The 27,944-nt window shown below is 32.6% G+C and overlaps 1 protein-coding gene across 2 annotated transcripts in view; it reads left to right on the top strand.

Annotated features, from left to right (window-relative positions):
• LOC107707566 (FERM and PDZ domain-containing protein 4-like) overlaps positions 1 to 27,944 on the top strand; it is a 65,430-nt gene that overhangs the window by 9,224 nt on the left and 28,262 nt on the right. The window contains exons 1-2 of one of the 2 annotated variants that reach the window (XM_016511631.1): positions 2,886 to 3,366; positions 23,137 to 23,256. In XM_016511631.1, coding sequence (XP_016367117.1) covers positions 3,326 to 3,366; positions 23,137 to 23,256 — 161 coding nt within the window. In that variant the 5' untranslated portion in view covers positions 2,886 to 3,325. Of the gene's footprint in view, positions 1 to 2,885; positions 3,367 to 23,136; positions 23,257 to 27,944 lie in introns of those variants that run through there. The other variant, XM_016511630.1, reaches the window with a different exon arrangement.

Genomic DNA, 27,944 nt, shown 5'->3' with positions numbered 1-27,944 from the left:
ATACCGCGTGGTTTATATAGCATACATGTTGCTGCTGATTGGGCTGACATTTTTGACACACCCACCAAACAAGAGAAAATGCATCTCAAACCCCATTGCACACCGTTTCCAGGAAACATGTCGTTCAAACCGGAAACCGTAGCAAAACGTTGCGCACAGGTTTGAGCTTGAACTTGCCCCAGCTTTCCAAAACAATCCGCTTGCCATTGGTCACGCTAACAAATAGCCCCGCCCCAAACTCACGCCATTGGTTAAACCGAATTTTTTTTGTCTCACCTTGACGCATTTAGAGATTAGAACGTGCGCGCACAGGTGTTTATTCTCTCTCTGCTCATCAGTATATTTATATAATTTTTTAATATTTATTTATTAATTCAAAATAATTATATACATAAAAATGAAAGGTTTAATGTAATGTGCACATTTTTATTTAGAAATAAATATTTATAGTTTGCTACTATTTTTATTTTTTTTACATAGTATTTATCTAAATTCAGTATTTTTAAAAGAACAGAAATGCATGCATTATCCATTGACTAAGCAGATTTGTAGATTTAGAGGTTACCGTGGCAACAGTAGACAAACTATATTGATGAAACACAAGTAAATTTGATCAATTTATTACTCATTTATACAACAAAATATATCACAAACAGCATATATTGCTGTATTGCTATAGTATATGAAATCACTTCATTTCAATCATTTTTGTGTAGCTTTCTGTCTGTCATTGTATTATATATGAACTCATAAGCCGCTCTACTCTGTATATATTGTTATGGGCCATTATAAAGCCCATGCCCAGGTTGATGATGAGAATGGTGTTTTGTGATTTAATTTGCCTCCATGCATACCGTGGCGTAACATATAAGCCGTGTGCATGCGCAGTGCTGTCCGGTTAAGCTCATTTCATCCTGTGACTGTCTAAACTCCATAACCTGGTTGGCTTGTTTGATTTTTCTTGATTTTATCCCAGCTAATCCTCCTAAAGGATTGGCCGCTGGATCTCGCTGGCATTGTCGCCACCGTCCAGTGCTCACAATGACAGCCTGTTTATTCTCCAAAATAATCACACAGTATTAAAACAGATTATAAATGTATAGAAGGGCTCTTTATTTCATGCAGCAGCTTTGCGTTTGCTTTGTGTGTGAAAGAGCGATTGTGTGTTTGTGTGAAGGGCCTGCTTGGACTGCTTGTTGTGGACTGATGTGAGTTTGTGAGGATATTTAGCAAAGATGTGTCTGTGGTGGGAGTTTAAATGGAACGGCCGATGGTTTGTGATGCATGGGAAATATTTTCTGTTCATGTTGAAATGTTTCGCAAAATGTTCAAATTCTGCAGAGAACCCTTTTATGGTTTAATGTTTTAATAGGCAGAGTCTGCAAAAATGGAAATTCTGTCATTATTTACTCTCCATTTACTTTCCAGTCATTCCAAACCAAGTCATTTCCATGTTTTTTTGTTGTTGTTGTTGTTCCTTGGAACACAAAATGGGAAATTTTGAGGAATATACACTCTGTGTACATATATGGAAAACATGGACATTTTGTGGGTTTTTTTCGAATATGATTTTCTATTAGAGCTGCACAATTTGAGGGAAAAAATGGGGAATTTTTTTCCCCCTTATAATTATTGTTAGTGTGGTTTAAAAATGTTTTATTTTATTTTTAAAATCCTGGTTTGCTGTGCTTGTGTGTAGGGCTGCACAATTTGGCCAAAATTTTGTGACCGTATCAATAAAATAAACAAAGGATTAATATTGCTATAATAAATAAAATTGAAAAAAAACAAAAAAACAAAAAAAAATAAAAATAAGAAATATTACTATTGCAATATTTCTTATTTTAATAATAAATGCCTTTCCGTTTTGATGAGATTTGTAAAGGGAGAAAAAAGTTTGGCAAAAGGCGGGTTCGAACTCGGGTCAGTCACGTTCTTGATATACTAAAATAACTCAAACTAAAGCTAAAATAAAAATATGACAAAATATATATAGACATATTAAACTAATAACTAATAAAATGACAAACACAACCAAATTACTAAAAATGTAAATGAAAACAAAAATATTAAAAGAAAAATGAATTCAAAATATTAATAAAAACTGTAATAGTACTATATATAATGATATATAATAGTATATAGTATTATGATATTACAATAAAAAGTTCTGACATAGAGCTACTGTATCATATGACTGATTTTTATGTTTTTTTTTAATTCAGCTTGACATTTGTGGTCAATGTAAACTATTGTACGTGTTCTGAATCTGATACAATAAGAACATGAAAGTCTGCATCAATATGAGGCTGAATAAATAACCACAAAACTTTCTGGTTCCCGTTAATCGTCCCGTTGATCGTCATGTGATCTTTCTGAAGCCATCCTGCTGTTCTTGTGTTCTTATGAACTGTAATCTCCTGCAAACAAAATAAAAAAAGCAGACTCGGGGGACTAAATTAACATAATCAACTCAATTCATTAAATTGACCATATCACCAAAAGGCAAATGCTTGATTGTATTTCCAGTGTAAAAGCTTCCAGCCGCAGATCTGGCTGTGTTTGGACTTTGGCAAGATGGGCTGAAGGTTAAAGAGCGCTTCATCTTATTTCTGAGACGGTGCATGAAAAGCAGCACTTTGTAGAGTTATGAAAGCATCATCTTTAATTCATGCATCTCTGCTGAAGTGCAGCGGTGCTGAGAAAGAATAGAGTCTAGATTAGAAACAGCCCTGACCAACAACAACAAGACTGATGTCTGGCTGCTTCTGCTCACATCTGCACTTTCACATTGAAGCAGTCGCTGCTGGATCTTGTGCTTGTTTATTCTCTCTTTGCTCATCTAATAACTTTCTCCTCTCTCCTCGCCTTATTTACTCCTCCCACTCCTCATCTCTATATCTTCCTCCTCCTCATCCTCCACGGAACACCCACGCGCTTCTCCATTCCCCTCCAGTCTCGCGTCGCGCGATGACGCTGACCTTTGCACGCGTCGCGAGATTATTCATTATAAATGGACATCTGAGATTTGATGGAGCATCTATCGGCTGAGATTCTCCTCCTCCGCTCAGTCTCTCGCTTCATCTCGCTCTCCTCCATCGGTTTCCACCGCGATGGGAAATTAAATAAAGTTTGCCGAGAGCATCTGGAGCCGCGAAGGATGTAAACCTGAGGGAAACGCGGATCGGGTTTCACGCAAACGCGCAGCCATGCAGGAGATCCTTGCGCTGACTTGAGGAAACCTCCGACGCGTTCATTTAGTAAACGATTCACGCCGAGACGTTAGCGGACTGGAATCGAAGTGAGTTCGGAGGCGATCCGAATCATGGATGTGTTCAGCTTCGTCAGGATGCCCAAACTAGCCGGGTGAGTCTGAGACGCAGCCGCAGTCATTTACACCACTTCACTTTCTTCACGTGTTTATAACGCACTGAGTGATTGTCAGCGCTATGGGAAACATGCAGGAGTGATGTCAGGGGAATTGATGGATATCGCCGCTGTCGCATCTCCACTCCTCCTTCATTCATTCAGAGCTGAGTGCATCTGGAAAGGCTCCTTATATGCTTCTACGTTCAAACGCGTTTTTACTGAGGAATCATGCTGAATGTTGCAGCTGCCGCTCAATGCGATGGTGAAAATGAATCTGGAAGCTCCAGAAAACAGTCAATCACTTCACAGTGCGCGAAATCTGCGCGTTTTCCATTGACTAAGCAGTAGATTTGGAGGTTACTGCATGTAGCAACAAACTATATTCTCTGAAATATTTATAAAAAATATTATTTATTTATATTATTTATAATGCATCCTATTTATAAAATATCTATTTTTATTTACATACACATATTTTTTTTAAATGATAAATATTTACGTGTTGCTATTTTTTATACATAATATTTATTCTTATAGAAATCTGTGCATTATCATTATTGACAAAGCAGTAGATTCTGAGGCTACTGTAGTAACAGTAGACATATATAAAATATTTTAAAAAGTAGTTGTTTTTTATATACTTTATTTATAAATGTTTATATTTATGTACATTTAATATGCATATTTTATTTGTAAACCAGTTTTTTTTACATAGTATTTCATCTAAATTCAGTATTTTAAATTAATAGAAATTTGCTTTATCCATTGACTAAGCACATTTGTAGATTTGGAAATTACTGTAGCAACAAACTATATTATATAAATATAAACATTCAGTAGTTATTTATATGTAATTTATTAATCTATTCATTATCTGCACTTTCACATTGAAGCAGTCGCTGCTGGATCTTGTGCTGCATGTTTTCATCTTAACATCTTTAAAAGGGAAATCATTTGGGTAACACTGCTGCTCACCTGATCATTGAGACTAAAAGATAAAAAATAAAAAAATGGAATGCATGCATGCTGTTAAAAGGAAAGTTGTATCCAAAACTGAAAATCGTCATCGTCATGTTGTTCCAAACCCATATGCTGATATTTTAGTCATTATTCACTGATAATCTTGCCAAAGATATTTGATTGACTTCAGAAGATGTAGTGCACATGTCATATGGATTTATGTTGTTTTTATTTTCCATAAAGTTTTAGTAATTGTGTTGTTTTTCAGTTGTATTAGTTTGTTTTTATTAAGCTACTTGATTTTTTAATTATATAGTTTTAATTCATTTTAATTTTCAAATTTAGTTATTTTATTTTAAATATTAGTATTTTTTTATTATAGTTAATGCTTATTTCAAGTAAAAAAAGTTTTAATGAAATGGTTTTAGTTTTAGTGAAATATAATAAACAAGCAATGGACTGACTCTTGACAGATTTTCTGTTTTCTACAGAAGAATGACAGAATTATCTAGACTAGTGTTAATTTTGTCACCTTTTTTAAAATTATAGTCTTATGCCGAGTTCACACTGCACGATTTTAGCCCGATTTTTCACTCGCCGACAGGTTTGCAAAATCGCCGACAAATGCCCGACATCGGAGGCAAATGCTGTCGGCGATTCTTCCTATTGTGAAGTCATGCAGTGTGAAACCCCCTGTCGCCGATCCATCGTGCAGTGTGAACACAGCAGCAACTGAATGCTACCCCAGATAGTCACGAGTTTGAAAATCGTGCAGTGTGAACTCGGCATTAGTCCTGTGTCAAATGTCCTTTTTGGTTTTTATCATATTTAGTCAGCAAATCCTGTTTTTTTTTAATTTTTAAGTCAAGTCTTAGTTGACTAGAAGTCTAGGAATTTTAGTCTAATTTTAGTCAATAAAAATGTCATATTTTAGATGCACAATGCTGCATAATTGTTAAACTGATAATCACAACTATTTTGCTGAAAATGACTGATCGTGAGTGTTGTCATTTGAGATGTTACATCAGAATTATTGCACTTTCACCTATAAGCACTAATATTGTGACTATAACCTCATGCACATTGTTTACTTGACCTCATAGAGTTTCCTGTTTTATTAAATTATCATATAAATGAACACACTCTCTACATCATGCAAACTCGTAAGTGTTATTTTAGTACCATTGAGATACTATTATAATTTTAATTACTATTTTGAATCTAATTTTTATATTTTCCATTTTCATTTTAATTTAGTAATTTTTTTTTTTTTTTTTTTTTTTTTTTTTTTTTTTTTTTTTTTTTTTTTTTTTTTTTTTTTTTTTTTTTTTTTTTTTTTTTTTTTTTTTTTTTTATTTTTTTTTTTTTTTTTTTTTTTTTTTTTTTTTTTAGTTAACATTTATAATTTTTTTTTTTGTTTCAATAAAATGTTTTGGTTTCTTTTATGGTTTAAATTTTAGTTTCTGTTTTAGTTGACTATTATAATCCTGTCTGATAAAACTCTAAAACAGTGAAATTCCTAAAATCAATTCCAACACTTCACATAAAACTCTGGGCATAAATGTGTCCTTTTAAGGAAAAAGCTCTGATAGGGGCATTTCAACTCTTGACATCTGGCAACCCAAGCATGAAAACTTGTGAAGGGTTTTTTTTTTTTTTTTTGCTGAAAATATAGCTAGAGATTTAAACAGCATTTTTGTCATCTTTTTTCGAAGATATTGCATGTTGGTCGTGTCATCTTGTTTTAATCTTAGAAAAAAGTCACCAACTAATATTTTTCATCATAGTTTTTTGGTATTGATGAGTATTTTAGTTTTTGGGTGAACTATTGTTTCACCATAGAAATGGCCTGTTACTGACAGTCTTGTGTGTAAAACTGACGTGAAGCTCTTGTTATTTAGAGAGCTGTAGGAAGTGCTGCTGCTGAGATGATCTCCAAACTCACAGCAGATGGGATCCAAACGGCTTTATTTTCCTCTGGCCTTTAACAATTACCATTATGACTACAATAATAATCACATTTATCAGTGCAAATGCTTTGTTCCCCCTCTGAGATTTGTGCAAATGAAAATTACCAGTTGCATCACCTTTCTTTTGTATTTGAGCATTAACTGCTGTAACAGAACAGCATTGTCCCACGTCACGTATTACAATAAAATGAAAAGGAGGAAAAAAAGTAAGATTTTTATTTTAGTTTTTTGAAGCTAATTTTGAAGACCAGATTTTTTGGAAAGAGAATCAACACCTAGAATGAGAATTACAAAAAAAAAAAAAAAAAGAAGGGGAAATGGCCAAATGCATGGGGGGGGGGGAATTGAGAAGAAAATGTGCTTAAGTGTCATTAAAAGTAGTGCAACAAATCTTAATGGTCTTAAAATAGGCTTTATTTTCATCACGCAACTTAAAACTACGTAACTTTTTCCTTGTTAAATGTGACCTAAACACGTTCTTGGTGGGTTTCTCCCGCACAAATGCTGTGCAACATCTGCTGAAATGTAAGAAACGTGTTAAAGTCTTAACCAGTGTGCAGGTTTTGGTCAGTTTGGCTGTAATTTTAATGCACTCTTGTCTGGCGTTCAGTTATGATGAGATGCAAGGTTTGCTGCTGCTGCCTGTTGTTTTTTTCCATGTGAGCTGTTCTGAAGGTTTCTTCACGTTCATTGTTCACACCAGAAGGAACAGGATGTGCCAGGCAGAGAGTGATGCATGTGCAGAATATTTATGAGCTCAAGCAGACAATAAGTTTTGCTGTAAGTGGTCAGATTTGAAATATTTCGTACCACAATGACTTCAGGACAAAGCAGTAAGGCCAGAAACGGTGCAAGTGCACAAAAACAGATGCAAATGATTAGCTAAAGCATCGCAGGTTGTGTTGCGTTATAATTAACTTTTTTGACATATTTCAGAAAACAGCAATAGCTATGTTTCCGTCCACATAATTTTATGTGAATTTTGGGTTATTGCGTTAAAAATGCTGGTTGGAAATGTCAAGATACGCATAAAATCTTTGCAAAATGCACATTAAAATATGTACCGCATGTGCTCAATTGAGGCAGAATTGTAAGAAAACATGCATAAACATGATGGAAACACATTTACAGAGTAAATTACTGATACTTGCACCAGTTTCTCATGAAGTGAAGATTTTATTCTTTTGAAAACATGGGATGGAAATGTTACTTTATTCACTCTTTTTTAATTTTTTTAAATGCCCTTTTTTATGCGATATTTCATTTTTTCACACAAGTAAAGATTTTGTTGTCTTGAACACATGGTATGGACACGGTGCTTTATGTGCAAATGTTTTTGCAGATGTTTTATGTTGTATTTCAATATTGTCCTCAAATGTTTAATGCAATATGGAATAATGCATAAAAAGTGCAAAAAAATTGAATTTTTTTACAAATGATTTATGCAATATTTCAGTATTTTCTGCAGATGCTTTATGCTGTATTTCAATATTTTCCTCAAATGTTTTATGCAATATTCCTTTTTTTGTTGTTGCATGTTTTATGCAAGTATATAGAGGTGAATTATTGTCATGCACTTCAAGACAACTCATAGATTCTGTAATGAATGTTTCCACAGTAACAATTTCAAAGTTTGAGCACATGAAAGTGATAGTTGACCACAAAATAAAAGTTTGTCACATAATTGACTCCCCTGCATGTTGTTCTGACTTTCTTCTGTGGAAAACGATAGTAGATATTTAGAACAATGTTATATTTTTTTAACTGAAATACTAAAATAGTTTTTGAAAGAATTAATTATTTTTTAAATGCATAGTTTATTTCAGTTCAGTTTTAGTTATTTTACTACGTCAAGTTAATCTAAATGAAAATGAGAAATGCTTCCTTGGCAACTAGTTGAAATAAGTTTAAGTTTTTGTATATTTTATTTCAGTTAATGTTAATTTATTTCAAGTAATAGAGCTGTTTTTTTTAGTATAGATATTTTAAACAATATCATATTTTTACACTTAATTTGATGTACAATTTTTACTCCGAAATTGCTAGTAAATTTTTCGTTCATTATTTAATGTATGTTTGAATAAATCTGTCATGACAACATGTTTTTTATTATAGTCACGGTTTAAATGTTTATATTTTCAAGAACAAATTGGAGTAGAAACATAATTGTATCATTAAAAAGTTGATGTAAAAACTGCCTTATGTGAAATTTAAATGTTTATATACAACTCAGTGTTGATCATTAAATAAATTTTAGTAAATAATTGATTGTTATAAAAAACAGTTTCTGTTTATTTTCAGTTTCAGTACAAAACATTAGGGGTTCAAACAACATTGAGCCCCACTGACTGTCATTGTATGAACCAAAAACAAACAAACAAAAAAACGCTATCTGCAGTGCTTCCAAGATGCCTTTCAACGTTGTTGTTGAAGATTGAAATGCAGATATTATGTAACACGAGGCTTTATTTAAAGTCTTAAATTGATCACTTTAGAAAGTGTTAGTTGCACTGTTCCAAACGTAGTGTGCTGCCTACGTAGGCAGCATTTTAAGGCATCATGGACTTGTTCCAGACATGAAGTCTGTTCCAAATAGTAGGCAGCATAATTATACCTCATTTTAGCCAAAAAAAAAAAGGCAGCGTTACACGTGTGCTTTTTTGGAAAAGACAGTCCCAGAATGCATTGTGACAAGCACAGTGAAATAAAAAAGCTGATGGATGGATCAAAAATGTTGATTATAAATCAAATTCATTTTATATTAAAAATATGGATCAAAATTGTTTATGGAAGGAACAAAAATGTGTTCTATAAAAAAATAAAATTTCCGCCCCCTCATTTTTATTTTTCTGGATACCGTTTTAATGGTTTTATTACATTTTAGTATTCAAAAAGGATGTCTTAAATTCATAAAAAATTTTAACAATTTAAAATTTATACAAAAATAGTGCCCGATGAAATGCCACCCCCCAACCAGAAATTCTGTTGTAATTTTTCTGTATTTTGTTTTAATGGTTTAATTAAATTTTAATAATAAAAAGGATTGATAATCAAATAATTAAGTGTCAATTTATTAATATCTATACACAAATACAAAAATGGCACCTTTGACACACTTATTAATTTTTTCAGGAATTCTGTTGTAATTTTTCTGCATTCTGTGTTTTATTTAATACAAATGTATTATTAAAACCAGTGGTTAATTAAATTAACATTCATTCAAACAGACACAAAAGAGACATATATAATATATTGAATATTATTTAAAAAAACATCTGTCATGAAAACAAGATTTTATTACAGTTACTATTTAAATGTTTATATTTACAACAACAAACTGGAGTAGAAACATAATCGTATAATTAAGGAAATTTATATAAAAAGTGCAAATATTCTTCAGATTTAAATGGCAGTCTTTTCGCCCTTTAATACTCACAGACACTAGTATATATTGTAAGTTGATAAGCTCTAATTTTTTTTTTTTTAGATTTCATGACATTCCACGTTACACAGTAAATTTCATTTTAGCACTGGATTGTGCATTTTAGAAACATGCATTTGTCTGGAGGATCATATTATGTTAGTGAAATATTGATGGTAAACTATTAAAATCACTTGAGTCATCAAGTCTGAAAAAGTGCTTTGTGTTTCAATTCCTGCCAATGTAGTGTTCTAAACACTCACAAATGAGGCTGTATTTTAATTAAGATGCTCCCTTAGAAGGTAGCTGCCTATGTAGGTTGCTCTATAGGATTTGGACCAGAACCAATATATAGGAGCTATTTCAGTCTTTCCATGCAACATGAAAAGTTTTGCGTGGATTATAAATAATTATAAGCCAAGAACTATTAATTTTCTACCATTAAATGTTTTTTCAAACTTTAAAAAAAAAAAATTTAAACTGTATTCAGCAGTGCAGGACTGTGTGTGTTTATGGTGTTATTGTTTACAGTGTATTTTGATTGTATGCATGAATTTTTCTTATCATTTATTTTTAAGTTGAAGCTATTTTCAGTCGTGTTTCAGTGATGTGGTCGTCCCTGACGGTTGGGTATCATTAGCACTTAAGTGAAGTACACTAGTCTCCAGACGCGACTGTGAAGTGTTCTTGAAGCGGAGCTGCATGTTACCTGACAACAACCCATTTGCAGTAGCAGGACTGAGTCATTTCCCCAGCCGACCATCCGCTCTCATGGATCCTGACCGTCTCTGTCTGAGATGGAGCTGTGATTTTTTCCATCTGTCCGTCGGTTACATCATCTCACCTGCATGCTGCTTTATAATCTGCCTCTGCTTTGCATTGCTTTGCTAAATGAGTTACTAGCTAGTGCTGGTTTTACTGATATCGGGTCTCGAGCGACGCGACAGCTAAATCGCTGTCATTATATTGAACAAATCTGTCTGTACTGTAAGTGCCAGTTTGGGAGGCTGTTTTTTGAGAAGACTATAGTTTTATTCTTGTCTCATTTAAAAAATGTGCTGTAATCCACAGTAGGACATGTTATCCACCGGCTGACAATGCTTTCTACGATTAGATCATTTTATTTTTCCTCAAATTCCATGTTTTCCATTTTAAGCATGTCTCATCAATTTAATTCATAAAATGTTAACAATTTATTAAAAGTAACAATAATACAGCTCTATAAAATATTTTACCTTTTTAGAAATTCTGTGTTGTCTCTTTAATTTTGTTTTCTCTAATTTTTTTTTAAAATTCTTCTCATGATTCTAGTTGTCTAATTGATGGAAATCACTAAGCTTATAGAATTTAACAGCAATTTATTAAGTTTAACAAAAAATAAATTTTTAGGGCCCTGAGAAGTTTTATTTTCCCCAAATTATGTATGTTCAGTTTTCATTTTTGTAATTAAACATTCAATGGTTTAATTATAGAAGCGTGATTAATCAATTCATAAAATTTTAAAGTTATAATTTATATAATAAGCTTATAGTTTATATAATAAGCTCCTAAACATATTTTTATTATTTAAAAAAAAACTGTAGTCCATTTTAATTTTTCTAGATTTGATTTAATACAAATGTATTATCTTATTAACCATTAACAAATGAATTCATCTTTTAAAATAAAATAAAATGAACATTTAACAGTTTTTTTTTTGCTGCATGACAGAGGTTTACTGTTAAAATTAAAACATGGAGAAAAAATGGTAATTCTTTAAATAAATCTTTAATAATTGTAATATTATTACTTTGAGAAGTACATTCTACTGTACAATAGTAATACATTTGTCATAATTTCTTCAAGTAAACCCAAACTTTTATTTTGGCAGGGTGTCGTAAAGATCATATGTGTGTATTTTATGATAGTTTTTTTTTTAAATAATATAATAATCTAGTGGGCTGACTCTGAGAGCAGATGAAGTTCATGTGTTCAGACTTCACATTTCAATAGCAGTCTTTTGCAGTTTAATATTCACTAACACTAGTCCATATCACAATCTGAAGCCTTACTTTTAATTTATTCACCCAAATTTAGCAGAATTCTGTGACATTTCTCAGTAAATTCCATTTTTACGACTGGGTTCCGTGATTCTGCCTGCATTTTCTGCACTGTAAAAAATGAATCCGTAAAATAACAGAAAAAGTACTGGCAGCTCATTGCACACAACCACTAATTTTACGGATATTTCTGTTAACTCTAAAATACAATGTAATGAAGTGTGAAATTCAAAATACTGGTAAAACACCTGTAAAAAAATAAATATGTAAAAAATCCTTCAATTTATACAGTATATTGTGCCCTATTTTTACAGATTTTTTTTTTAGAGTGTGTGTGAATGGACCGTTCAGTCTGTGCTAATTATATTAGAATGAAAAGGAAAGTTCTTTACACAACTTACACACATATCCTAGTTTAATAGGAGGAGGTGTGTGAGAGTGTGAGAGTGTGAGAGTGAGTGTGTGTGTGTGTGTGTGTGAGTGTGTGTGTGTGTGTGAGTGAGTGTGTGTGTGTGTGAGAGTGTGTGTGTGAGAGTGTGAGTGTGAGAGTGTGAGTGTGTGAGTGTGTGTGAGTGAGTGTGTGTGTGTGTGAGAGTGTGTGTGTGAGAGTGTGAGTGTGAGAGTGTGAGTGTGTGAGTGTGTGTGAGTGAGTGTGTGTGTGTGTGAGAGTGTGTGTGTGAGAGTGTGAGTGTGAGAGTGTGAGTGTGTGAGTGTGTGTGAGTGAGTGTGTGTGTGTGTGAGAGTGTGTGTGTGAGAGTGTGAGTGTGAGAGTGTGAGTGTGTGAGTGTGTGTGAGTGAGTGTGTGTGTGTGTGAGAGTGTGTGTGTGAGAGTGTGAGTGTGAGAGTGTGAGTGTGTGAGTGTGTGTGAGTGAGTGTGTGTGTGTGTGAGAGTGTGTGTGTGAGAGTGTGAGTGTGAGAGTGTGAGTGTGTGAGTGTGTGTGAGTGAGTGTGTGTGTGTGTGAGAGTGTGTGTGTGAGAGTGTGAGTGTGAGAGTGTGAGTGTGTGAGTGTGTGTGAGTGAGTGTGTGTGTGTGTGAGAGTGTGTGTGTGAGAGTGTGAGTGTGAGAGTGTGAGTGTGTGAGTGTGTGTGAGTGAGTGTGTGTGTGTGTGAGAGTGTGTGTGTGAGAGTGTGAGTGTGAGTGTGTGTGTGTGAGTGGAGGAACATGAGTTCTTGCGCTGGACTGAATTATTGATGCTGCGCATACATGAGCGATCAGGTTCATGTGCTGGAATCCTACTTCTGTGTGGCTCTTCAGCGGCCAAACAAAAAGATGAAGTAATTACAGCCAGACACAGGCCAAGATATTAAACATTTATGCTTGTATAATGGCGTTATTGTCCAGGAGGAAACTGTTTTACAGTTGACCGTGTAATAATGGCTTAAGTGTAAAGGAGGAGAGTTTTCAAGGCTTTTTTTGTGTGTAAATATTGTGGTAATAGAAAATCTTGTCAGTGTATGCTATTGTATTATGTAAGAGTATATATTGGCATTATGTCAACCACACCAGCCTCTAGTCGTTATCTCCGTCTGCTGAAAAATCGATATCTGTCTGTAAACGAACACAGCGTATGTTTGAGGGAATTTTGATGTGCGTTTTAGCTAAAGTAATGGGAACAAAAATGCGATTTCACTGCTTCTCGTAATTTTCTGTTGCAACATGCAGCATTATGTGATGTCCTGAATTTTTTTCCCCACATAATTATATAATATTGTTATATACTCTAGTATACGCTAAAGTTTGGAATAAGTATGTTTTTGAAATAAGTCTCTTCTGCTCAGCAAGGCTGCATTTATTTGCTCCAAAATACTGTGAAAATTGTAAAATAGTATTGCAATTTAAAATATCTGTTTTCTGTGTGAATATCTGTTAAACTGTAATTTATTTCTGTGATCACAGCAGAATTTTCAGCATCATTACTCCAGTCTTCAGTGTCACATGATCCTTCAGAAATCATTCTAATATGCTGATTTGCTGAGCTGATTAATTTTTTTTGTTGAAACCATGATGCATTTTATTTTTTCAGGATTCACAGATGAATCGAAGGTTCAAAAGAACAGCATTTATTTGAGATAGAAATCGTTTGTAACATTATGCATGTCTACTCTGACTTTTGATCAATTTAATGTGTCCTTGATGAATAAAATAATTTTATTTCACGTCATTACTGTATTTTTTATCAAATAAATGCAGCCTTGGTGAGCAGAAAAAAATAAATAAACAATTTTGTAATTTTGATATTTGATTCAATTTAATGAATCGGTTCAGTTAATTGATTCTTTCAAAATGATTCAGAGAGTTAAACAATACTTAATTTTACATATTCTTTTGTGTAGTGCAATTAAATATCTAAATGCACTATTAAATATACTTAAATGCAGATGTATGCGTCTGTATTTTAAGTTTGGTTATATTAATGAGTTTTTTTTTTATTATTGCATTTAATGAACAGCTTGTTTAACTGAGAACTTCAGTGTTTTTGTGCCAGATAAATACTTGTGATTGTGAAGAGAAATAGTCTTATCTTATTATCATATATTTATGAAGATGTTGCCTTGTTAAAGCTACTTTTGTTAGTAGTTTTAGTAGTTTGACTAGTTTTGCTGTTGATCTTGAAATGATGAGCAGCTAGTTAAGCTTTGGTTTGATTTGGGAGGATCCTGTCGGTCAGAGAGTGAATCCCTGTTGTTCACTGGACAGTTTCTCTGTGGGATTCACACTGATTGCTGCAGGAGAGACGTCAGGCTACTAATTACTAGATATTCTTTGATTGTCGTTCTCCTCTCAGACAGACAGACGCTTGTGCTGCCATGGCAACAGATCCCGCTTTACCAGCTTCATTTACATATTATGGTACATCAGTCATTTCAGCAACTTTCACTCTGCTGTTAAACTAGAAGGATTGTGAAATAGGGCTTGGCGATAAATCGATATCGATAATTATCGCGATATAATTATTCTCGATAAAACGATATGACGAGTTCGATAAATGTTCGATATAATGATTATGCGCCAAAAGCGGAACAAAACAGCGCGACTTATTTGAATCGTGACACACGGACCGTTTATCCGCTCGATTTCTGTAATAATTTATTTATTTACTTTTTTAACTCTATTGCTGCTATGTAACTACTCTGTACAACCTGTTTGCACATTCTTCTCTTGTACATTCCTGCTCATCTTAATATTTATTAAGTCTACAGTATACTGTCCTGCGCATCTTATTTTATTCTTATTTTTTTAAATCTTTTTTTCCATACCTATATGTATATATAATTTTCTTGTGTTTGTATTCTTTAATAATTGCACTGTCCATGGAGCGGACCTGACTTACATTTCACTGCTGGTCATATATTCTCTATATAACCATGTATGTTACAAATAAAAATCTTGAATCTTGAATCTTGAACAGCAGCGCAACGCAAGAACTGGTGTGATCCGCCAATAAACGAAAGAAGAAGAAGAACAGCAGCGCAGCGCGAGCTCACCAGAGCAGATGTGTTTACGCAAACACTAAACAGCGCTGTGAGATCCAGTGTGAAGCACTTGAATTCAGCGAACAACACAAATGAATTGCTGATTTAAACGAGTTTAAAGGCTGATGAAACAGCGCTGACAAACAGGAGAAACACTGTGTGAAGGCTTTTCAATCTACAAAGCGACCATCATTTACTGTAATAACACTAAAAGCACCATGGTATTGTGTCAGAAACATTGGAATTCGTATCGAATTTTATTATATTATTAATGTAGACATGTATTAAATGTATTAAAGGAGTAATAGAATATCATTACAGTATTTTCTGTGATTAAGCTATAGCGTTTGTGCATTTATACTAACTGTAGGCGATTTAGAATACTGGTTTTCATACAATACAGGCAACACAAACCTGTTTATTAATTTGAAACAATATTACTCATTAGAACATGCAGAAACTAAGAAATCAAATTTTCTATTAAGATATTTATTTTGTTAAGGAAAAGTGTAAAGAATTCAAAAACATGAAGTGCTTGTCATGTTCTGACCATAAAGAGTAGTTTAAAACCACAAGTAACTATCTGGTTTCTACAACTTTAAATTTGGAGAAAAATCTGCCTTTAAACCTTAAAAAAAATACAAATTTGACATTTATCGTGATAATTATCGATATCGACTGATATGAAAAATCACGAGCGCAGATGCGTATACTCGGTTACGCGAACACTAAACAGCGCTGTGAGATCCAGTGTGAAGCACTTGAATTCAGTGAACAACACAAATGAATTGCTGATTTAAACGAGTTTAAATGCTGATGAAACAGCGCTGACAAACAGGAGAAACACTGTGTGAAGGCTTTTCAATCTACAAATCGACCATCATTTACTGTAATAACACTAAAAGCACCATGGTATTGTGTCAGAAACATTGGAATTCGTATAGAATTTTATTATATTATTAATGTAGACATGTATTAAATGTATTAAAGGAGTAATAGAATATAATTACAGTATTTTCTGTGATTAAGCTATAGCGTTTGTGCATTTATACTAACTAGCCTATTTAGAATACTGGTTTTCATACAACACAGGCAACACAAACCTGTTTCTTAATTTGAAACAATATCACTCATTAGAACATGCAGAAACTAAGAAATCAAATTTTTCGCAAATGTATTTCGTTAAGGAAGAATGACTGGAAAAGAGTAAAGAATTCATGAAGTGTTTGTCATGTTCTGACCATAAAGAGTAGTTTAAAACCACAAGTAACTGTCTGGTTTCTACAACTTTAAATTTGGAGAAAAATCTGCCTTTAAACCTTAAAAAAAATAACAATTTGACATGTATCGTGATAATTATCGATATCGACTGATATGAAAAAAATTATCGTGATAATTTTTTTGGCCATATTGTGAGCCCTGTTGTGAAATATATCTGTATGATAAAATTCATAAGGTCATCAGTTGAAGGAAATTATTTACCATAGTAACCACATCACCACATATTTTACATCAGTGTTGGTATTAATTATATACTAGTATTATAGCATTTGTTAATATTTTGAATTAGCTTTTATTTTTTTAATTTCCAGTTTTCATTTTAGTTTGTTTTAGTAATTGTATGTGCTTTTGTCAATATTTCTATTTATCTTTAATTCATTTTTATTACATATTTAGTCATTTTAGATTTTTAAACTTATTTTTGATAGTTGCAAGGGCAAAATTTCGAATTTTCTTTTAAGTTAAGGTTGATGTAGTCATTGTTATTTTATTTCAGCTTTTTTTTTCATTTACCGAAAATGATTTATAATAGTTTTTAAAAAAGAATGCTGCTTCATGTATTTAATTACATTATAATTTTAGATAATCCATTCAAAGAAATCTCTTTTTATCTCAGACATGATGGACACAAAGTAAAATATCAGATTATTGCTAACAAAAAAAAAAAAAAAAAAAAAAAAAAAAAACCCTCAACTAGTTCAGATCGGTGTTACTTGTTTTTATTAATGATTTGAATGATTTTTGTTTCCCGATTTAATCTTAATTTTAGTTCAAATTTTTGTTTTTGATTTAGGTTTTATTTTTTATTTTTTTAACAATATGCCTATATAGTTTCTATTTTTATTTTAGTTTTAGTTATCTTTGTACGCCAAGTTAAACAAAGTGAAAATGAGAAATGATTCCTTGGCAACTTGCCGAAATAAAATTTCAATTTTAATTATTATAATAATTATAATTTATATAAAATCATATGTAATTATAATTGTATTTATTTGTTATGTTTACTTATTTGAATAATTTTTATGGTTTTAGTTTGAATTTACTGTAATAACCCTGACGCAGATATAGTTTGAATTCTGATTAGATTCATAATAGATGTGTTTGAAATGTCCATCACATTTTGTCCTAAAATATTCCTCTTTTACTCTTTTAAATGTTTTCACGTTGCTTTTTTGTCACTTTTTACAATGCAAACGCAAAGCAGTCCCGCCACTGATAGCTATGCACATCTACCTAGCTTGATATAATCAGTGTAGGCCGAGGATAATCACTACTTCAGTATTATTTTTAATCACAATGCAGTCTTCACCTCAGAAGAATCACAAGTTTCATATTTGTATACAGTAAGCTGTAACATACGCCGCCTTTAAACATGAATAATCCACTGTTTTTGAACACTTGCTCTGCTTAGTGCTCTTCATGAATTGTGCAGCTGATGTTCCCTCACTAGTGTGCGACGGCGTGGTGATCATTTATTGATGGCTCTCTGAGTGGCTTGTGTTTCTCCGTCCGGTTCGGTTACCCATCATGAAACAGACTTAAAGACGAGACATCGGCGAGAAAACCCGAGTAAATGAAGCTGCTGCTGGAGAAAATGGACGAGTGTTTTGATCGTCTGTCGTTCTGTTCTGAAGACCCGGCGTTTGACGTTGTGAGTTATTTGTTTTGTTTGCTTTCTAAAGATGAAACTGATGACTTTACCTCAGTATCTGTTGCTCATTAAAGGGGTCATATGATGCTGCTAAAAAGAACATTATTTTGTGTATTTGGTGTAATGAAATGTGTTTATGCGGTTTAAAGTTCAAAAAACACATTATTTTCCACATACTGTACATTATTGTTTCTCCTCTATGCCCCACCTTTTTGAAACGCGTTTTGAAATCGCATCATATGACCCCTTTAAAAACTTTTCATCCGTTTTAATGTCTGTGCTGTATGCAGCACATGCTTCTTTCTGCTTAATCACGTCTACAAAGTGTTTGCATGGATGCAAAGTATTGCATAAAGTGCATGTTTAAAAGTGGTTTCTAAACATTTAAAGGGATAGTGCACCTAAAAATGGAAACATACCATCACCCTGCATCATGCAATACTCGTTTCTTACTAATTTTGTGCTGCTGATTTCAAAAATAGTGTCTGTTTTGCTCTTTCACATCACACTTTTGCAAAATTTTATGCATTATGTTGCATTTTTGCATTTGATAATGCATAATAAGGTGAAGATGTTTTGTATTTTCCCTTAATCTGCAGAAAAACACACAAACCACATGATTCCTCTTTATATTATTAACTATTTAATCAATTCTCAGCCTGTTTTCAGACATGATATTATTTTATGCATAATCCTGATTTCAAAGTCAGAATTTTGGTCTTTTTTTTTTTTAACTCCGCATCATCAAATCAGGTAATACTAGGCCTTTTTTTTTGGAAATCAGCAATTATTCTCCATTTACTCAACCTCATGTCATTCCAAACCTGTTTTTTTCCTGCAAAGAAAAGAATAGCAGAATGTATTTTCCATACAAAGGAAAATATCATAGCGTTAACACATGCATGATTTTCCAAGTCTTCTGAAGTCATACAGTAGCTTTTTTTTTTTATTAGCATCTCAAGACATGTCACACCAGCTTTGTAAGGAGAATTTGGTGGGAAAATATGTTTCATTGTCTTGCGAATAAAGTCACAGTGGAAAGATTTGAATGGTCCTAAAAATAGGCTTCACACACAGGGACTGCTGGTGTTCAGGTCAGACTGTGAGATACAGAATCTGCACCTGTAGGATTTACATTAAAACATCTCCAGTATACATAAACCCAAGCCTTTAACGCTTGTTTATTTGTTTTACCTCATTATAGTTGTATATTGAAGTGTTGTTTAAATAAAAGATAAAATGGTATAATTTTGATGATGATGCTTGCAGCTCCAGTAAGACTGTCATGCTGCATTTTACTTGTGTTTTAAATAATTTCCACAATTAGCTGGCTCTGCTTTTTTAAAATGTGTATATAATTATTTTATTATTTATATATAGAAGATATTTATCCAATGTATTGTATTAATTTATTAATAATGTATTTTTATATAATTTTAATGTTGTTTTGATTTTTAAATACATTTAACATTTTTATATTTTAAATATTAAAATACATTAACATATTTCAAATATACATTTTTATGTATAATCTATTTGTACATTTTTATTTTTGTATGGAATAACGACAATAAATAAATTACACACTTTGCTGCATATAGGACTATATTGAGAACGGTAGGTTGAATGTTCATTTGTTATGAATCAGTTTGTGAGTTTTCAGTGCTTTCTTGCATGACTAATGCACATAATCATGGTGCAGTTGCTCCTTACAGGAGGTGTGTTTAAATAATAAATGCAAAGAACCTCGTTACGAGTCAGAAATGCTTCTGCTTTGTCATTCAGCCTATGAGGAGGTTCAGACGGCGGAGAGTTTTTCCCCTTGGATGTGCGCATCAGTTGAGGAAGACGTCTTTGATTGCATTTTAAGCATTTGAATTGTATTACTGTAATTCCGTTACTAGGTTTCTCTGACAGACTGCAGCTCATTTAAGATCATATTCCTGTCTGCATCCTGCTGTTTTGTCTGATATCATTATATAAAATCGATAAAAAAAAAATTGCTTTCAGGTTTTATTTCCTTTCAGGAGTAGGTCCAGGTGATATAACTGAGGAAAAAATGGCTGTTATTTTTCAGCTTTTTGATGATATGCAGAGTATTTTTATTTTATTTTATTTTATTTTATTTTATGTATAATAAAGTGTGTGTGAGCAAGAGAGAATTAATAAGTAATCAAATATTTAAAATTAAAAATGTATCAATATTGATTAAGTTGCATTAATCAAAAATTACATTGCATTACATTAAGTAGTAAAAAATATAAAACTACAATTTTTTAAAACCTTGCTGAAAAGTATAGTTGATATTGTTCAGCTTTTTGATGATAATCAGTGTTTGTTTATTTATTTATTTATTTCATAAGTTACTATATATAATGTATCAACATTGATTCATAAAAATTACATCAATTGCATCAATAATTACATGAATACATTACATTAATAATAAGTAATAAAAATATAAAGCTAAAATTGTACCAATAATAATGAATAAAAATTTGATATATAATTTTAAATTGAATTTTAAAGGCTTAAATCATGCCTTTAAAGTCTTTATCATTCTAAGGAGCAGTTTTGCTTCAATGGATCCTCAGTATTTCTGTTTGACTTCAGGTGGGTGTTTGGATTCTGTAACTATCTTTGCTGCACTTTAGTGTAAATGTTGCCCTTGAGCTCCACACTGATACAGTGAGTCGTGTGCATTCAGTGATCTGTTATATGCTCAGTCTGACACGGCTTTGATCAAAAGGCCCACTGGATATCAGGCTTTCTAAGGAATCTGCCGGCAGTTCAGCATTAGATAAATTTCACGGCTCTTAGCGTACAAGACTGAAGCATGACAATCTTGAGGCTTGGGTGATTGCATTACATAATAAATGTAATTAAATCACTGTCACAAATTAAGTCCAGGCTGATAGAGGTTGATATTCTGCAGCTTTAGAGTGGAGAAAAAAGCCCACAGTCTATGGCTAAAAACTCCATATATGTGCTATTATTTTTTGCATTCAGTATTAAAAAGTAAATGGATTCAGCAATATTCAATATAGTGGGAAGTAGGGCTGCATGGTAAACTTTTTTATTTTACAGTACAACTGACTGCTGTCTTCTGTAGACCTGAAATTGAATTAATTTCATAATTGAACTTTGGAACATTAACACTATTTTTGAACTGAATTGAATTAACATTGAACTGAACTGAGCTGAATAATTAAAATATTGTGAATTAGTTTCGTGATTGATGAATTTTGCAACATCTACACTTTTATTGAACTGAATTAAGCTGAATAACGGGACTGTTATCTTCTGCATAGCTGTTTTGAATCTGAATCATGTTTGTTTTATAATTGATGAATCTTGCAACATTGACACTGTTATTGAACAGGATCGAATCAACTTTTGAACTGAATTAAGCTGAATACTGGCACTATTGTCTTTAGTAGAGCTGCTCTAAAACTGAATTGAATTTATTTCATAATTGATGAACTTTGTAACATTAACACTGTTATTGAACTGAATTGAATCAATATTGAACTGAGCTGAGTAATGACAATATTGGGAATTCGTTTCATAATTGATTGAATTTTGCAACATTGACAGTTATTCAACTGAATTGAATCAACACTGAACTGAAGTGTTGAGTCGAATGGCAATATGGTAAATTCATTTAATAATTGATTAATTTTTTACAACATTGACACTATTTTTTGATCTGAACTGAATCATTGTTTGAGTTTTATTAAGGGGAATGATGCTAGTATGTATTTGTTTAATAATTAATTATTTTTTTATTAATTTAACACCGTTATTTAACTGAAATGAATCAACTTTTGAACTGAATTAAGATGAATAATGACATTTTCTGTAGAGCTGCTTTAAAACTGAATTGAATTTTTCATAATTGAATTTTGCAACATTGACACTGTTATTGAACTGAATTGAATCAACTTTTGAACTTATTTGAGCTTGATTATGACACTTGTGAATTTGTTTCACAATTGATTACATTTTGCAACATCAACACTTTTGAATTGAATCAATGTTGAACTGAATTAAAAGGTTAATCCACCACAATATGAAAATTCTGTCATTACTCACCCTCATGTCATTCCAAACCCGTAAGACCTTTGTTCATCTTCGGAACACGAATTAAGATATTTTTGATTGAATCCGAGAGCTCTCTGATCCTCCGTAGACTGCAACACAACTGAAATGTTCCCGGGTCCAGAAACGTAGTAAGGACAACGGTAAAACAGTCCATGTGATATCAGTGGCTCAACTTCAATTTTGCGAAGCTACGACAACATTTTTTGTGCAAAGAGAACAAAAATAACAACTTTATTCAACAATTCTTCTTCCCCGAGTGACGTCTTGCGTCATTGAACAAAGGTCTTACGGGTTTGGTATGACATGAGTAATTAATGACATAATTTTCATTTTGGGGTGAACTAACCCTTTAAGATGAATTATTGGCTTCTGTAGAGCTGCTTTTCAGCTGAAATTGAATTTGTCTCATTATTGATGAGCTTTGCAACTGACACTGACTATAATTTAATAAAACGTTGAATGGAGAGTTGAATCATGACGTTGTTGAGAATGTGTTCAGTAATTGAATTTTGCAACTTTGACATTTATTTAACTGAATTGAATCAACTTTTGAACTGAATTGAGCCAAATGACAATATAGTAGAGCTACTTTAAAACTGCATTGAATTTGTCAAATTGATTGAATTTTGAAACATTGACAGTTACTGAACTGAATTGAATCAGCATTGAATAATGGCAACTATTGTGAATTTTATTTGATGATGGATGAATTTTGCCACATTCTCACTATTATTTTCCTGTTTATTACTGTGAAGCTGCTTTGAGACGGACTGTGTTATATGAAGCACAGTCTAAACATGGTTTCTCCTCCTCACAGTGTCTCTGTCGTCTTCTCCTGACCCCTGTGGTCTTGTGTTTGTCTTGCAGTCAGAGGATCAAGTCCTCCTGCTGTCCGCCGCAGGCTGTTGGGAGTTGGCCGTCCGCACAGGGACCCTCCAATGGCTGGGAGATGTCGTCCTCTAGAGAGACCCGCGACTGCTACATCAAGTGAGTGTGTTTGCATTCAGCTTTCCTCCCGATGCAGATGTTTGACTGTCGACGCTTCCTGGCATAACCTGTCACGTTCCCTCTGTCCGCGCGTCCCGAATACTGATTCCGTCCTCCTCGCCGCACTGCACACGGTGACTCCGCGCGAGTTCGAGAGCAACAGCGGCTTTGATCTGCTTAAGACTCGAGCGAAGCTTCACGCAGCACATTTGCATGCAGAAACGTGCGTCAGCCTTCTGAAGTGACGAACCGGTAAAAGATACTAATGTTGCTTTTTTTTCTTTCCGCTATACTGACGTGAGATAAATGAGATGTGAGGAGGCTAAGAGCAACATGTGAGTCCACAGCTGCTTCGGTTGGAGCGACAAGGACACACTTTGGCTTTTTCTGTCTATAGGAATATAGATGCATTACATCTGCCTCTAAAAGTACTATGCTAGGGGGTGCGTTCTAATATTCCATCTAGTGCACTTAGTATTGATCTTGCTGGTCTGTGTTTACATGCACCCTCCTTTTTTTTAAATGCATGCGGTATTTATATATCAACCCTCAAGATTAATGTAAACACAGCCCACTGTGAACACCCTTGTAATTCGCTTTAACCTTTTCGAATTTTATGAATGATTATTTTTTGGTTCAAGTGTGTGTTAGGATTTGGAAACAAGCAGAGTACGGCTGTTTCTAAAGCATGCAGCGCCATCTGCTGTTCAAAACGAAGCTCAGAATCGACTCGAGAAAGAATTGCGATGCATTCGGAAAATCTCAGAATCGATGCTGAATTATTTCTCGATTCGCGATGCATCGATTAATTTTCTCAGTCCTAATATTTATCTCATAAATAGTTTCTGAAAGCATTTTTTTTCATAAATAGTTTTTTAAACTTTTAAAAAGTTTCTTTATTTTAATGTTTAAATTATTGTATTAATTATTTAATTATTAAATTATTTATTGGTCAGTAGTGGAGGGTTGATACTCCTCATTTAGTATATAGTGCGAACTTTTCACATTTAGTCATCATTATAATTTTAAATAAGTTTAAATTTAGTTTATTGGTTTATTTTATTAATTGTAGTAATAACAATTTTATTAGTATTATTAATAATATGAGTGTTGTTGTTGTTATGTATAATTTTGGGTACTACTTCATGATAAGGGCTTCACTTGTAAAGATGAACTAAGTCAACTAACAATTAACTACTACTACAATATTTAGTAATCTTAGTACATTTTAACTTCAACATTTCATTTACTAATTTACTAATTTATTTTTAAAATGTTACCAATTTTTCTGTAATATTAAATATTTAAATGTAAACATATTTCTCATTGTTAGTTGTTGTTGTTAGCGAATGGATTAACTAATGTTAACAAATATGACCTTATTGTAAAGTGCGTGTGTTATTTTAGTATTATTTACATACTGTTAACATATATATTGATATTTTTAATTTGCTTTTATTTTTATATTTTCTGTTTTTATTTTAATTTTAGTTTAAGTTTTAGTAATTTTTATTATGTGCCTTTGCCATTGTTATTAGTTTTTGATTTTGATAGCTTTCATTTATTAATTTCGGTTTTAATTGTAATACTTATTCATCTCAGTTACTTGCCAATGCAGTATTTATAGTTTTCATTTATGTTTTTCATCTAATATTTGTTTCATTTTATTTCATTTTTCTGGAAACGATTTTTAGTTGTTGTAAATTGTTTTAGTTAATAAGAACTAGGGCTGGGCGATATAGCTAAAAAATGTATCAACGATATAATGTTTTATATCGTTCGGTATCGATAATTATTGACATTTTTATAACCTTTTGTAAAACAAAGAGCAATAGAATTTTTTTTTTTAAATTTAACCACTGTATTTTTAAATTAACCCAATTCATTATCCATCCATCTCGTGCACCACTGATGACGCTCCCTGACGCACACCTAACATTCAAATGTTTATTTTAAATTCGACTAATATTCATTCTTTATTCACAATCTCCTCATCACAGGCAGGCACAGCACTCATTTCAGCATGTGTTTGTGTGTGCTGTCTGCGGCACTCATAGCACGGGCCTATATCGAGCACTATATCGAACATGTTTTATATTGTTATCGAAGAAGGTGTACCGTCGATAAATATCGATACCGTTTTTTTACCGCCCAGGCCTAATAAGAACACTGTTGTTTGTTTGTTTATGTATTTATTTATTTTCTGTTTTTTTTTTTAATCTATATATTACATACAGGCAATGCTTTCATTTTCATGTTGAGATTTGTTTAGTATGGAAGTCAAAAAAGCAATCTTTTATCCAATTTAAATGTTTTGTTTGCTTATTAGAGTGACTGGAGCATCCTGAGGTTAGTCATTATCTATAATATCTACATCTATACTATACTATTATTATATGATCATTTCGACACAAGGCTGCATCCTATGAACACCCAGTATGCATTAAATGTTCCTCTGGTCCTCATGTTGCCATTCATGCTGTGAAAGCAGCTTATTTTGTTGATTTCTAATTAGCCGCCTCATCAACAGAGGGCGGGGTTTGTCACACATGAGGGTCTACGGCCGGGGCCACTTATGTAAGAATCGAACACAGCGTTGGGCACATGCACATCGGATGCGGGATATTGTGAGCAGGAGCTTCCCGTCGGGTCTGTCTGCTTCCTTGGCTGAGATGCAGCTTCATACTCGGGTGTGTAATAATTTATGCTTTCACGTCCGTATGGAAGTCTTTTCTTGATGTTGACTCGAACCATAAAAGAAGTTACCGTTTTTGAAATATTCATCGGATATGTGCCAGATTTGTGTTTGCTTACTGCGGCATGTGATGCTTCCAGGAAATGTTGAACGGGTGCGGTGAATGTCTTAGGGTGGCGCACTATTAAGGGCTCTAGCATGGCTGAATCTGACAGTTTAGTTGCTCAACGGTTGATAAAGAGATTCGTTGTGTATGTAATGCCAGGTGCAAATGAATACTAGTGTTGTGTTATTTACCATGATAACTAATGCAATGCTGTTTAACATTTAATTGTGTGCATACAAAAATATTATACATTGGCTGGAAAAGTATTGGGATACTTAAGTCTCACTTCAAAATGTCACTGCATTACATACAAAATATCTTATCAAGTTCAAATCGCAACACTTTGTCTTCATTTTGGATCTATTGTTTTATCATCTCAAGCCAATGAAACTTAATTTATTAAATGTTTTGCTTAAAGTGTGCATCCTTTAAAATAAATGACGCTTGCTTTTATTTCATATATTATATGATATTATCTATTCTTATAATTTTTTTTGTTTTCAGACATTAAGTATAGTTTAAGTGTACTTTTAGTACACGCTGTATCAAAAATACTTTTTTTTTTTATTTGTAGGAAAGTATATGACTTGCCCTATAGTAAGTGTTATTTTGTTTTCTCTTTTGTTGCGCTACCAGCTGGTGACCTCTTTGAATGTTGACGATATTATAGAAGATTTTTATTCATCTGACGTTTTAGCTGTAAGAGGGGCTGATGGGAAACACATGGGAATAGCAAATAAAATATGTGACCTTGGAGCACAAAACCAGTCATAAGGGTCAATTTCTCGAATTTGAGATTTATACATAATCTGAAAGCTGAATAAATGAGCTTTCCATTGATGTATGGTTTGTTATGATAGGACAATATTTGGCCGAGATACAACTATTTGAAAATCTGGAATCTGAGCGTGCAAAAAAATCTGAATATTGAGAAAATCACAATATTTGGCCGAGATACGACTATTTGAAAATCTGGAATCTGAGCGTGCAAAAAAATCTGAATATTGAGAAAATCGTGTACCTAAGTATACTTGCAATAGTTCCAATTTAGCACAATCATATATACTTAAATATATCTTTAGTTGGACTTCAACACTACTTCCGCACAATTAAAGTGCATTAAGCTCAAAATGAGTTGTTCCAATTTAGCAGACTTTAAATATACCAGTTTAGTATACTAAAAGTACAATTGCAGGGTATTTTTATTAAGTACATATGTAAATGTATTTGTAGTATACTTAGCATGAAATAAATGTATTTTAAATGCATTGTAGTATATTTAGTTTTCACTAGGTTATAGATGCTAAAATTGTTTTTGATATTTTATTTAATGCAGTCTTTTAGACATTTTAAGCATGGTTTAAGTGTACTTTTCAGGGCTGCAGTATAAAAATAAATATGTTAAATAATCCTAATAAGCCTACAAGCTAATCTTGTACAAGTGTTATTTTAGTATCATTGAGATACTATTAAAGTTTTTTTTTTTTTTTCAATTGGTTTTTATTTTTACATTTTCATTTTGGTTAGCGTTTTAGTAATTTCGTTGTGTTTTTGTCCTTTTTTTAACATGTAAATGTTTTTTATTCATGTTTATTTTAGTTTTGGTTATCAAGTAAAACTAAGTGAAAATGAGAAATGTTGCTTTGGAAACGTTCTCAAATAAAAAAATTAAAATGAACTGAAATAAAATAAAAATTCAAATCCAAAGCAACCTTTTTTTTTTCTTTAAGTTTAAATTGATAACTAAAACTTAAATTTGTATTTAAGTTTTAGTTATCAAGTTAAACTTAAAGAAAAAAAGGTTGCTTTACATTCACATATATATGTATGTATGTGTACAGTATGTATGCATATATATATATATATATATATATATATGTGTGTGTG

Source organism: Sinocyclocheilus rhinocerous, unplaced genomic scaffold, assembly GCF_001515625.1.
Source record: "Sinocyclocheilus rhinocerous isolate Xijiao unplaced genomic scaffold, SAMN03320098_v1.1 scaffold1919, whole genome shotgun sequence".
In the NCBI taxonomy this organism is placed as follows: Eukaryota; Metazoa; Chordata; class Actinopteri; order Cypriniformes; family Cyprinidae; genus Sinocyclocheilus; species Sinocyclocheilus rhinocerous.
Note: the sequence above shows the minus strand (reverse complement) of the source record. Positions and strands in the feature narration are given on the sequence as shown.